The sequence below is a fragment of the Lissotriton helveticus genome, chromosome 9 (assembly GCF_964261635.1).
Source record: "Lissotriton helveticus chromosome 9, aLisHel1.1, whole genome shotgun sequence".
Classification (NCBI taxonomy): domain Eukaryota; kingdom Metazoa; phylum Chordata; class Amphibia; order Caudata; family Salamandridae; genus Lissotriton; species Lissotriton helveticus.
The window spans coordinates 511,430,276-511,444,302 of record NC_136070.1 but is presented as its reverse complement, the minus strand read 5'-3'; the positions used below and the strand labels follow the sequence as shown (position 1 = coordinate 511,444,302).

The 14,027-nt window shown below is 42.4% G+C and overlaps 1 protein-coding gene across 1 annotated transcript in view; it reads left to right on the top strand.

The window, feature by feature from the left end:
• LRRC9 (leucine rich repeat containing 9) overlaps positions 1 to 14,027 on the top strand; it is a 1,011,210-nt gene that overhangs the window by 731,844 nt on the left and 265,339 nt on the right. The window contains exons 22-23 of the mRNA XM_078660357.1: positions 4,415 to 4,635; positions 13,147 to 13,269. Of these exons, the coding sequence (XP_078516483.1) occupies positions 4,415 to 4,635; positions 13,147 to 13,269 (344 nt within the window). The remainder of the gene's footprint in view (positions 1 to 4,414; positions 4,636 to 13,146; positions 13,270 to 14,027) is intronic.

The window sequence follows — 14,027 nt, the reverse complement described above, 5'->3', positions numbered from 1 at the left end:
TTTATTTACTGGAAGGATTGCTGCGCCAACCCAAGTAGCAGGGATCGCCATTCCATGTAGAAAAGCGTTATACAGGGTCCACAGATAGGGGACCCAGATAGTGGGTTCACTTCGAAAAATGTCCCCTGGGATCTTGTCTAGCCCCGGGGCTTTAGACAGGATTACTTTACTTATGGCACTGGTAAACTCTTTAAGAGTTATCTTGGGGGCCTCTGTACAATTTTCTGTGTGGGGGGGGGGGGGGGGGTAGCTCATTAGCTGTGATGCCACCCTCATCCTCCAACCTTGAATAAAGCATCTCAAAGTATGTCTTCCAGACATCTGCCCCAGTATTAGGCTCTGTGGGCTGTTTTCCTTCTAAGCAGCACGTGTTTACTACACTCCAGGAGACCTTAATGTCGTGGTTGGCTAAGGCCCTTCTCAGGGAGCCCCACTTATCAAGCTCCCACCTTTTATTGGCACCAGCAATGGTGCTTTTATAAAGCTCCCTTTTTTCTCTAATTAGGGGTCTATCCTGGACTTTAATTGCATCAATAAGAGCTAGCATGGCCATTCGGCTGCTGTCACTAAATCATGAATGTCGGGCCTTTTATGCTTGCTTATTCTACTAATTGGGAAAAAGTATTGGCCAGTGTGGACTTCAGTGCTTTGTGAGTCTAAGCGACTTGCATAAGAGAGATGAACATGCCATTAATAGAAATAGAGTGTTTAAGCTGCCGTTAGGAATGGAATGATGGATTCATATAAAGTGGACAGCTTGTCAAGGGGTTGATGTATATCTGTCCATCTGACTCTCCTCATTGAGTTAGTAAGTGCTAGTCTGTCATCGGGCAAGGATTTTAGGGCGGGCCGTCTCAGGGGTTGGCATTGCCATCTCTAAGATCAGAACATTATGATAGCTATTGTGGCAAGGCACAATCTTGAAATCAACCACCCTATGCCAAAACCTCTATCTGCCAAAATGTAGTCTAGGATCGAGGAATGCCCTATTCTGTTAAAAGTATGGTTCCCCGGTGAGTTCGATTTCGTACGCCCATTGCATGCCCTTAAGGAAGGTTTCAGGGTACAGGATTTAATCTGGAACACCAGTGGAGTCCAGGCCCTAGTTGGCGGGATATTCGGTTCGGTGATTGCGCAGTGTAGATCCTCTTCACTGGGGTTTCCTCCATTCAGGCCCTCCAGGGCTCAAACTGACAGTTGAAGTCATCACCAATAATAACTGAAAAATTGTTAGGAATGGTGGCTATAAAGGTGGTCAACTGATCAAGGGTTGCTGATTCTTGACTATAGCTTACCGGCCGAGAGTAAACATTGACCAAAGTGATTCTGACCCTTGATGGAAAGATAAGAAGAATACATAGAATGTCATTGTAGGATGACTCTATCTGCTTTGCTGTACAGCCCAAGTACAGAGCCCCCCTGAAGGCCTGCCCATTCCCCCAAAATGGCAACTGCTCTAAACTATGCATATCCCAGCCGATGTGGATCCTCCTTTACCCAAGTTTCTTGAAACATGCAAACATTGTATTGGTCTATAAATAACCCCCAGTCAGGATTGTCCAGTTTGGAGCTAAGTCCTGCAACATTCCATGATAATACCCGCATCTTAGATGGATCCGAATGTCTGCCTAGGCTTGGGGACTCAGTATCTATAATCGATGGGCCAACGTCCTGCTGGGAAGCGCTGACCCTCTTCGCCCTCTTTGACCTAGATCTAATGCTGGCATCATTTTTGCCATCTGCAGAGGATGGTGAGTGTGGGGCCTGTGCTGCCCCATGGAATGGACTTATTGGAAATGTATTTATCATGACCTTGGGAGGCTGTCCCCTGTTAGCTCCTCCCTCTATTACTTCGGGGAACACATTCCCTCCACCCCCCCCCCCCAGCCCAGGTGGTGCGCTAAAATGATAGAACTCCCTAGTTGGCATAGCCCCCTCACGGGGCTCCCCCTGATAATAGAATTTCTCTTCCTGATAACACAGGGAACGTCTAGGGCCCCATATCTGTTTGCTGTTGTTATACTAAATAATAAGGGTCTGGGGTGTTCCTGCCACAAACGTGTTGGCTGACTTTTCTGGTTCCACACCCCCATCTCCAGTCTTGTTTGCTCTCTGGTTAGTGGAATTTGACCTGGGGAGTAAAATATCCCAATGATAGAGACCTGATACGCCCTTCCTGCCTATATTGGTTCCTGCCTAAGCGGACTTGAACAAACATTGGATTTTTTAAATTGATCACCATACAATCCCTTGCACATCTTTCGGTAGCTAACTCTACGTGTCAGGAGTATCTTGCCTGCATCTTTATAGGCAAATTGCCTCTGCCTGGCCAACCAGAACATGCACTTATTCCTTAGTTTATGGTAGGATTCCCTTTGCCCCCTTTTAAGCTCAGGTACGCCTGCTAAGATAATAACATACGGGGATGAGGAGGGATGTAAATTGATACAGGGTAGGACTGACCTCTCTTCTCTGACTTCTATGCTAAGTATGGGGCCAGCTCACTCCCTGCACCTGGACCCCTGATGGTGCATACTATCTTGCTCAATCAGCGTATCGGGGTGTACCCTGCCTCTGTTTATACGTTCATAATAGACCTGATTGGTGTCCGTGGTGGGAATCATTTTTTGAGCAGGTGGGGGCTCCGGTCTTATTCTTGGGGAAGTGGCCACCAGATCTGCCTGGCAACTAACATCCTCTCCCCCCTTGTAGTTGTTGCTAGGCTGCCTACCCTTGCCTCGAACAGTACAGCAAGCTTTTCTACCCATGCTGCCAAAAAGCTGAGCTTGTCCTTTACAACAGACATAAATTGGACCTTAAGATCCACCACCAGGTTTATCACCTATACTAGGTAGTTCATGGCTGCATGCGGACCGCCTACCGATTCCCTATCCAGGCTCTCCAGAGGATCTCCAGAGTCTGTTGACCCATTTGCACACTTTTTCTGTTTGGCCCCAGACCTAAGAAACTTGCTTGGCTTTCCCTTTTTTGGCAGGGCCCGGGATAGCATCCCCTTGGCGCGGGTAGATGCTGGGAGCTTTGCGTGTCGTCACATGGTCCGTAGGCTGGGCCTTGGGAGAGTTAATGACCCGGGCCAAGGAGGTACATGGGGGTTCGGGCCCATCAGAGAAATGTCTAGATCCGGGGTTAAAGACAGCCGCCTTTCAGTTAGTTCGATTTCAGGGGCCACCACACCTATGACCTTCTGTAGCATCCTGTCCATGGAGGTTGGGTGCAATGATGAAGAAGGTAGTGGGAGGGGCTCTTCCTTTTTGTCACTACAGGTTAGTTTCCCCATTGTTGCAGTTACACTCAGATGTAGCTCTGACAACAATGCTCAGACGATGCTAGCCAACTGGAAAAAGCCCGTTGAGGCACCCACTCGCAGTTATAATGTTGGAGCCCTGCCCTTGTTTAGTCACAGTTAAGTAGTGCCTCCGGGCAAAAGAATGGCAGTTTTACAGGGTGCTGTCCTCCTATTGCCTCGAATTGCAGCTTTGCAGTATTCAAGTGTGAGACAGAAAGTACATCGTCCACGCACAGTTGGCCAGATGTTATGCCTTTAACTCTGGTTACTCTGGGCTGTTGAAAACAGAAAACCATTCTGAAGCTGAGGGATGGACAAAGTTGTAAACACACAGAATACTCGCTCACCTTGTTCGAGTGCACAGCTGTCCAGGATCCAAAAGAAAGGGGGTTGGCCCAACCCAGCCTCTTCCTGTCTATGACCGGCTAAGACGGGCACGCTGTGTCCCGGGCTTCGCCTGGGCCAAACCCTTGCTCTTCGCGGAGCACCACGGAGTTCCGTGCCATGGAGCTTCGAACCTCCCACCTCCGCAATAAATATTTTCTAAATGCAATCTACAATTGATGTAAAATAAAACCGCACTTACCTTATCACGGCGTCCCGGGCTGCCGTACATCATGGTCCCTCCATGACCTACGTCTAACATAGGAGATTACGGCGAGGAGGATGAGGGGCGCCCAGGACGCCGCGACAAGGTAAGTGCGCTTTTATTTTACATTAATTGTAGATTGCATTTAGAAAATATTTATTACGGGGTGGGAGGCGGGAGGGTCTGGGGCTGAACTCCGCTCTGCTGCGAAGTCGGAGGTTTTACAAGAATTTCACATTCTCCGCGGAATGCTGAGTATGCAAAATTCCGCAAACCCTGCCAGCGGAGTGGAGTTCCGTGCCCAGAGCTAAATAAAATGCTGATATTGCATCATTATCATTCAATTCACAGTATTAGAACTTACTCCTCTCTAAACCTTATATATGTTCTCTATTCATATGCTTAAAAATATTTTATTTTCCTTAATCGTCAAATATTTTATATGCATTCTTGCTTGTGTTGTATATATCTGTCTATTTTAGTTAATCGTTTCAAGCCTTTGTTTTTTCTTCCTGTAGGTCTTTCAAAGCTAACAAAGTTGATGCGTTTGAGTGTTAATAACAATCAGCTTACAGGCCTGGATCGGCAAGCTATTGATTGTCTTTCTCATCTTCACTTCCTCTCTGCGGAGAACAACAGCATAACTTCACTCTCTGGTTTGCAGAAAGCATATACGCTAATTGAACTCTATATCAGTAATAACAGAATTTCCTCCAACCAGGAGATCTACCATTTGAAAGTAAATAATGTTTAATTGGCCAGTTTCTGTATACATAATACTGTGTGATGGTTTATGATTGGGTATATGTCAGGTAACATGGCTACTTACGCAGGAGCAGAATGGTAGCCAACGCCACCCGTACCTTGATGCAGTAGCTACGAACGAGAATAATGGCAAACCACAGCTGGATGACATACATTTAGACCATGACTTTGCAGATGAGATGCAAACAGTACTTGTCATAAGGGTATATTAATTCTCCTACCTCAGATCCTGAGATTTCTAGGCATACGGATGAGATTGAATGCAGTTGTTAGTGGAGCAAGGTTGAGGGAAATGAGGCTGGATAGGAAGAAAGGACTGAGCTGAGACCCCGTAAAGGAAGGACAGAGTTAGTGCATTAATGTTTATATTTATTTATTTTATTTATTTATAGAGTTTTATATAGCGCAGACGTGACCCTTGGGTATCAGAGCGCTTCACAGTTACCTGAGGTAGGTTTGAGATACAGATTGTATAGCAAAGCGTTTCACAGTTACATGAGGTAGGTTTGGGAAACAGCTTGTATAGCAGCATTAAACATATTTATATAATTTTCCTGTACATGTATGTCTATCTTCTTGGTTTAAAATAAAACATGTTTACAATTAAAGAACTTTCAGTACTATAAACAAACATTTGTCCACCTGAGAGCACTCTATAGCAAGACGCTGTCCTTATCTCTGGAAGCTCCTATCAAACAAGATGTCAACATGAAGCTGCAACTACATCTCAGGATTATCCAGTTCCTTCACTGGAGCAAAGATGGTAATCCAGTTATTGCTTATTCTGGGCCAAATTCTGAAAATAGCATAGCATAGCCACCAATTACTGACAAGAGTTGTTCAGGTTCAAATTTCAGAGAATATCCCAAATAAGGTTTTAACTTCAGACAGTGTAATATCATCTCTAACACTAGTTTCTGACAAGAGTTACTTGGGTCCAAAATATTAATGATATTCCAAAAATGAGTTATCTTCGAACTGCGCAAGACTGTCTCATTATAGGGCATGGCCAGCCCTCCAGTTGAGTGCCCATATACACATTAAAAGTATTAAGAATTTACCTCTTTCATAGAGTGTGTGAAATAAAGCTTTGTATAGTCTCTTCTTTGAAAACTCACTATGTAGAAGAAGACGTGAAAATCTGGAACACTCTGGAACATCAGAGCTGAAATCCTACTGCTGGCTGGGAGTCTCAATAACTAGCAGTTAGGTATGTGTGTGGCCTCCCTCTATAGACGGGTCCTGCCCAAGATGGCTGTTGCCTCCTTTTGAGAACAGGGGGGCACCCTCTGGCAGTTGGGAACAGGTGGGGCTTCCCTTTCTATACAGGTCCTACCCAAGATAGCTTTTCTGGATAGGGTAACATACTTAAAGATTTGTGAGGGAAAGAGGCATGGAATAAACGTTCCAAATGTGGTTCATCAACAGTGTGGCCCGGTTCCCATGATCATTGTGTAGGGCCTGCACCAGTTCAAGCAGCCAAATATCACACTTGTCCATTCCATAAATGAGAATCCAACAGTTTAGAAACGTTAGGAGTACATTTCCCGAGGGTGTCATAGCTGTAGTGAAGGTTACATGGGATAAACTGGGATGAGCCTTTTTGAGCAACGAGACATGAAAAACGGGTTGAACCCATATGGTAGTGGCAATGAAAACCGAAATGCGACAGCCCAATTAGCTTCAGACTAGGGAAAGGGCCAATAAACAAGACCTGAACTCTCAGATTCCTGTAAGGGCAAGGTGCTATGGGGACAACCACGCCAAATCTCCTTGGCCAAAAGCAGGAGCATCCTACCAATGTTTATCTGCATTTTTCATGTTCACAAGTTGTGCTTGTTGCAGGTTGGCTTGAGCTTGGGCCAAGTTGTTATGACTTAATTTCCATCTTTCATGGGCCGCAGGGCAAGAAGGCTCAGTAGACCAACTTTTGGGGCAACTCTGATGATGGTTGCCAGTTACTCATAACATGGAGAAAATCATATGAAGGAATGCCTGGCATTGTACACAAACTCAATTAGGGTTGCACTATCCAACCAGGTTCCCCCAAATTTGAGGGTGTGACAACATGTGTATTGTTCTAAGGATTGAATAGTTTATTCAGATTGGCCATCCGTCTGGGGATGCCAATAGGTGGATAATTTCACTGGGATTCCTAAAAGCTTGCAAAAGGCCTTCTATAAGCAGAAAGTAAACTAAGAGACACAGCCAGACACAATACTAAGGGGAAGTCCATGAAGTTGTACAATGGGCTCAAGAAAAAGGGTTGCAATACGGGTCGCAGAGGGAATTCCCTTTAAAGTAACAAAATGAGTTATCTTGGTTAAATAGTCTACTATAAACGAAAGATTGCTTTAACCTTGTTTATATTGTAACTCCACGACAAAATCCATGGAAAAATTTTCCTAGGGAGCCTGTGGTGCTTGTAAACAGTGTAATGAACCATAGGGTTTATGATGTTCTTACTGTCCCTGTATACAGATGATACATGGCAATATTTGTTCTGTGACATCAGTCATTAAGAATTCCTACCAAAAACTTTGTTTGATTAAATATAAAGTCTCAGTGATCACAGTGTGAGCTGCTAGGGAACTATTGTAGTGCCAGGTGAGGATTTGTTCTTGTAGACTCTTTTTAGGGACATAAATTAGCTTTCCTTCATAAGGAATACCTTCCTCAATCTTCCTAGTGTCGTTTTGTGCTGCCCAATCATTCAATTCCTGTTTGGGTAACTGTAGGGTCAGTGCTGACAGAAAGTAATCTTTGCAAATTTTTTACTGTAAAATGTCAGTCTCTATGATTGGTAATGGTTGCTCCTCACATTTTGGATTGGTTTGTAATGTGGACAAGTAAACAGCTTTGCAATTACATGTATCTGGCCAATAAGTGATTGTAAAAGGGAACCCAGACTGAGACAAAATGTCCCCAACCCACGCATTTATGGCATCAGCCTCCACAATAAATGGTAACTGGCATTGCGGGTGTCCCAGGACTGCTGCAGTGATGAAAGCGTCTTTTAATTTCAGAATTGTTATATTGGCCTCTTTATTCCAGATAAAGGGAACATTCTTTCATAGTAAATTGGTGAATGGGGAGAATACAATTTCAGAGAAGTTCTATATATACCTTCTGTAGAAATTGGTGCACCCTAAAACAGATTGAATGTCTTTGAGTGATTTTGGATTTGGCCGATTCATCACTGCATCAATCTTTTTTGGCCCATCAGAACTTCCTTAGTCAACTGTATAAATCCAATAAATACAACCATAATTAAATCAAATGCACATTTGCTCAATTTTGCAAGCAATTTGTTATCTTGTTTCTTTTGTAAAACTAATAGCATGTGTGACATGTTCCTTTTCATTTCCAGAGTAGTTTAAAATATCATCAATGTAAATGATGACAAATATGTCCAGATATTCTTGAAAGACCTAATTCACAAGGAATTAAAACACATCTGGTGCGTTGCAAACCTCAAAGGGCATCACAATGTGCTCATACAACCCAAATTGTGTTTTACAAACTGTCTTCCACTCATTTTCCTTCCCTTACACCAATCTGGTTATACGTTCCACAGAGATCCAGTTTGGTGTAAATAGTCACAGGTTTTACCAAATCTAGTAAGGAAGAAATTAGTGGAAGCCAGTCCGTTTTTTTAATGGTTACCTTGTTTAAGGCCCTGTAATCGAGTCTCAGTTCACCACTGGGCTTGGGCACAAAATATAGTGCGGCCGCTGCAGGAGAACTTGATGGTCTAATGAAACCAATTGGCATATAGTCATCGGGATGTTTTATCACAAAATCATTTTCTGCGGCCATTAGGGCATACACTGTACTAGAAGGGTTCTGCACTACTTTGACCTAATTTATCCGGCAATCAAAGGGTCGATGTGGACTAAGAGTATCATCCTTTTTTCTTGAAAACATCCTGAAAGCAACTATAGCAGTCTAGTAGTTCACAAACCTTTCTCCATTGCCATCTATCACATGTTCTGCCCTTTGAACCAAATCCTTGGCTACAGAGAAATTTGGTGTACAGTCTGGTATATCCCCACTCTCTACCATATGGCGATCTAATGATCATGGATCAGGGGCTCCAATGAATATCAGGATAATGGAGCATAAGCCAGGGGACGTCTACCAAAATCTTGAACTGAGGGACATGAATGACGTCAAAGGCAATTACCTCTAGATGGGCCTGATCTAGACAGCAGAATATTATGTATAGTTTTGAATTTTATTAGGCTAGAAGATAACTCAGTTCCATCTATTGCTCCCACCATTTCAGATTGCGCCTTCTCATCTATAGAGCAACTAATGGAATGAGCAAATTGGGCATCAATAAAATTTCCTGTAGCACCCAAATCATTCATGACGTCGACTTGGACTCCATATAAAGTTACATGTGGCATTGAAGATGGTAACGGGTTGTCAAAATTGTGGGAGGAATGTCTTTTATATCCTCCCGCCCTCCCTCTATGGATGGGAGCTGGAGCTTCCTGAAGGAGCAGGTGTCTTGGGTTTAGTTGAGCACTCATGTACAAGGTGCCTTTACTTACAGCAGTATAGAGATAATCTCTCTTTTCAACTGCATTCTTTTTCTCCTTAAGTCAGTGGCGCCTTAGTCCCGGCACTTATTTGCATTGGTTCTACCTCTGAGTCTTTCTCCGTTTTTGGAACAGAGAAGTGAAAATCACCACGTTGATGTTCCCACTTCTGTTCAGAAATGAGAAAGGGCGTCTTTCGAATCATCCCTTAAACCACTATAGAATGCAGAAGCTCACTTCTGCTCTGGCCAAGGAGATGCTACAAGTAGACAATTGAAATGGTTTAAGTATAATAAAATATCCCGAGACCCTTGTTTCAAGTCTATAAACTTGTTATCTAGAGACTGAAAAGCCAGTCAGTTCGTCATTGGCTCGAACAAATGGTACAGTCCAAGAGTCTACATCCCCTGATAAGTAGAAAATCAAATAAGCCACCAGAGCTTGGTTGTCGGGAAATGAAAGGGGCCTACATAGAAAAAGAAGCTGAGTTTTTGTCAAAAATTGTTGGAACTTCTTGCCTTTGCTAGGATATCATTCAGGAGTGGCCAAGGGCACAGGAAGAAAACCAACCACAACTGGGTTTTGTATGCTTGTTTTTTCAGCAGGTGCTAGGAAAGTGACTGGAGGACTTCCCCTTGGACCCAGATTCTGGGCATTAAGCACTCCTGGATGACTCTGTGAGGACATAGGGGTGAGCCTAGTGTTTAACAAGTCAAAATGATTTTGGAACCACAACATTTTATTCTCGAGAAGCTGCTAAATTGGTTTGAACCTTGTCTAAGGTCTAAGAGATAGAAGACAACGTGGCAAGTAGACTATTCTGCCCGGACATAAATGATTTCTAGGACAATTATTTGTCAGTAAACTGGGATACTTACGCAGGAGTAGAATGGTAGCCAAATCTACCCTTACCCCGATGCAGTATCCACAAATGAGAACAGTGGCAAATCAAAGAGGATGAAGTGGAGGAGGTTAGAATGGAACTCCAGGGAGTAGAACCTGCAAACTTTAAAACACAGTTAGACCATGAGTTGGTAGATATAATGCAAATAGGGCTGGTATAAGGGCTTATAAGTTCTCCTACCTCAGATTCTGAGTTTTCTAGGTCCACCAATGCAATGGAATGTGGTTGTTAGTGGAGCAAGGTTGAGGGAAATGAGGTGGAATAGGAACAAGGGACTTTGTTCAGGAATAACAGAATTAGCGCATCAATGTTCAAATGTTCAAATATACAATTACAGAATTTTCAGTACTAGAAACAAATGTCTGTTCCACCTGAAGGAACTCTGTAGCAAGCCTCTGTATTTATCTCTCGAAAGTCCTATCAAACAGGATGTGAAGCTACAACTCTGGATGAACCAGTTCCTGCACTGGAGCAAAACTGGTAATACATTTATTGTGTATCCTGTGTCAACTTCTGAAGATAGCATGATACCATAATCGAGAATCCCCAATTGCTGACCGGTTTTGTTCATGTTAAAATTCCAGAGATTTCCCAAATACAGTTTTAACTTCAGATGGTGCAATATTGTCTCTGTCACCAATTTCTCACAAGAGTTACTTGGGTCCAAAATCCTGATGATATCCCAAAAGAGACCCCTTAAAACTGCGCAGGCCTGTCACATTATAGTTGTGGCTAGCCCTCCAGATGAGATTAAGTTGGCCACATAATAAACTAAAAGATTAATTTAACGCTTTCCTAGAGCGTGAAACAAAGCTTTGCATGGTCTCTTCTCTGAAAACTCACTTTGTAGAAAATGAATATCGGGAAAATGTTAGAGCAACAAAGCAGAGATCCTACTGCTGGCTGAGAGTATCAATAACTCGTAGATAGAAACGGGTGAGACATCCCTTTATAGACTGGCCCACCCAAGATGGGTGCTGCCTAATTTTGAGAACGGGCAGGGGCTTCCCTCCTTTGGAATGTGCGGGCTTCCCTTGGCAGTTGGGAATGGGTAGGGCCCCCCTTTATAGACACACTCTGTCCAAGATGGCTTTTCTGGATGGGTAACATAGCAGGATAACATTTGACCCCCGAAGTATTGAGGAGACAGTGCTTTCTTTTGCAAACAGTTGCCTTGCTAGATGGAAGTAGCCTGACAATGCTGCAGCACATGACGAATGCAGTTGGCGACCAGGCGCAGGGTGACCCATGTGTGTACAGCACATTTGAAAACACAATGAGGTGCTGACCGTGGGGGCCTTGACAGTATCAGAGAACTTTGATTATCTGTAGTTTGGGTTTTACTTAAACATTTGTGGTGACGATATTTAGATATGAGAATTGATTCCTTGGGTTGAGTTGCTTCTATCAAATACTAAGGTTAAGTGGCGAAATTTCTCTTTATGTTGTGTTTTGGTGCCCCCAAAGGCTTAATCTCAAGCAATTATCTTACCTACAGCAACAGAAGTGTACTAGTTCTAATATGACTCCTCTGTTCTTCTCTATGACTTACTTTTGACAACTTAAGAAACTGTTTTAATCTCGGTGCCTCCCTTCACTGCCCTGAGCTGGTGCATTGGATATATGTAATGCTCCTTTCGCCTGCTTCCATTAAAGAACTGCTAAATCAGCTTAATGTTTGAAGGCTAAGCTGGTCATGCATTGTCTCATGGTGGAGCACCTACATTTAACCTATATCTGACGTAGAGAAACTAAAGAAACCTATTGTCAGTCATGTACCACATGGTAACCTGTGAAACCTTTTTGTTATCACACATAATAGGCGTTACACATAAAAAATACCAAGTCCAACATATTTTTACAAAAATAGAAAACAAGAGAAAGTCTGTAAGACAATTAAGTGTGTCTAGCTTTAGTAGGACAGCTTTCCATTTCTCCCATACATATATCCTTTTCTGGTTCCTCTTCAAGTGCCTACAGATACTGATACAGAAGTGAATGGAGAAGCATTACATACTGCCACATGACTGACTGCCCAGGATCCTTTCTGTCAAAAAGCAATCCATGTGAGCAGCAGGGTATATTCTTTCCAGTTTCTTCTTCCAGTCCTGAACATTTATGAGCATTAGTTTTCAGAGGACAAGCTGTTGGAAAGTGAAATATGACATTTTCATCCTCGGGATCAGTGCTATATGGGTCCATCAGACATTATTATAGTCAGAAGATGCACCCATTTATAAGCAGGGAGCTATATACAGTTATTTGCTCAAACTAAATCAGGTGGTCGCAATGAAGGGCCTGTATTCATCGCTACACCTTGGGGTATCACAGTGCCTCCTCTCGGTCTATCTGGACATGCACATAATGCTGCTCGTTTTGTCTTTGCTTCATCAAGTCTTTAGGGCCGCCTTTTCACCAATTTCTGTCTGTGAAAATATTAATGTTCGCTTTTCACATAAAAGAGAGTAGCTTACTTCCCTCAGCTGCTTCGTTTCTCTCCATCATGGGAGCCAAAATGAAAGCTTCTGTCCAGTGATATGTCACAATCTCCTCTGAAAAGCAAAAAACTAAAATCATGTAATTTATCGAATGCCAATACATTGTTTGTTATTTGGCTATGCTAGAAAGTAAAAAACAAGGCCATTCTGGGATGTATTTTTATTTTTCTGAAACATTAATTGATTTAATGCTAGATTCCTACCAACGCCAGAGTTGGAATCAAAGTCTTTATTGGATTTGCAGCTAGATATTCGATTTGACCATGTAATGCTTAAACTAGTGGTGGTTCTATTTATCTCCATTAGGTTGCATATTTCATCTTATAAATGTGTTACAAAAAGAGTATACATACCATCATGATAATGTGAATTAATGACAACATTGCAAACCTTTTAAAAAAACCTCACTGATAATATTAGACCTTGCTTCAATGTTATTGTACTCTATAATTTGTTTAATATCTTTTTTAAGTTAGTGAGTTATCCTGCTGACAAGACTACTTGAAACCATTTAATTGATGTGTTTTATATCCTAGAATTTAAATAATCTTGTAATTCTGGACCTGCATGGAAATCTCATATCAAAAATACAAGACCACTATAGATTGTTTGTAATCTTCCATCTTCCGGCTCTGAAGGCTTTAGATGGAGTCACAGTGGTAAGTTACCTATCATTTGCAATACACTTTACTTACAATCATGGCACAGGAAACTAAACAATGTACATACTAGAGCTTAGGTTTAAACTTTTCCCTTCATGTTTGCCATTTTTCAGGTCTTCAATCAGCAAGTTAAACCTTTGTAAGGCAAATATGTTTATTAATCGGAAAGAGAGTATACAAACGCTATCGTGAGAGAGAATACATTACGGCTAAATTACTCCAGTAACCATCAAATAGCAGGATTAGTCTATGCATTATGATGGACCACCTTTGCATCCATTGTTTCAAGTACCTTCTGAGTGAAGCACAGTTTTCCTTCGGTACATTCTGGGCAATTTGATTTCTACTCCGTCCTCTCGACTCCCACAAATAATTTGTGAGACAGAGGGCAAAGTGGGAAAAGTGATGCATTTGTCTCTACATTTCCCTTAAGAAAATGGGTAAGAACCTATAGGTTTAAGAGGTAATTCTGAAGGAGTACACATGAAATATTCCAATACTTCACAGTGTGGCCCCAAGAAACATCATTTTATGTAGCAGTAAATACTACTCCATGTGCAATAATACTGACCACTTTTCAGACTCCATCACGCAGTGTTTCTTCTACCCACAATTCGTGGCAGCCTCTACTGCATAATCTGTCCAACATCCAGAGAAGATTGATGTACAAGTCACAAAATATAGAAGACCTATTTATGGCTAATGAAAGTGAGCCTCTCAAAAGTAACGTTTAACTTACGTGTTGGACAACTAAT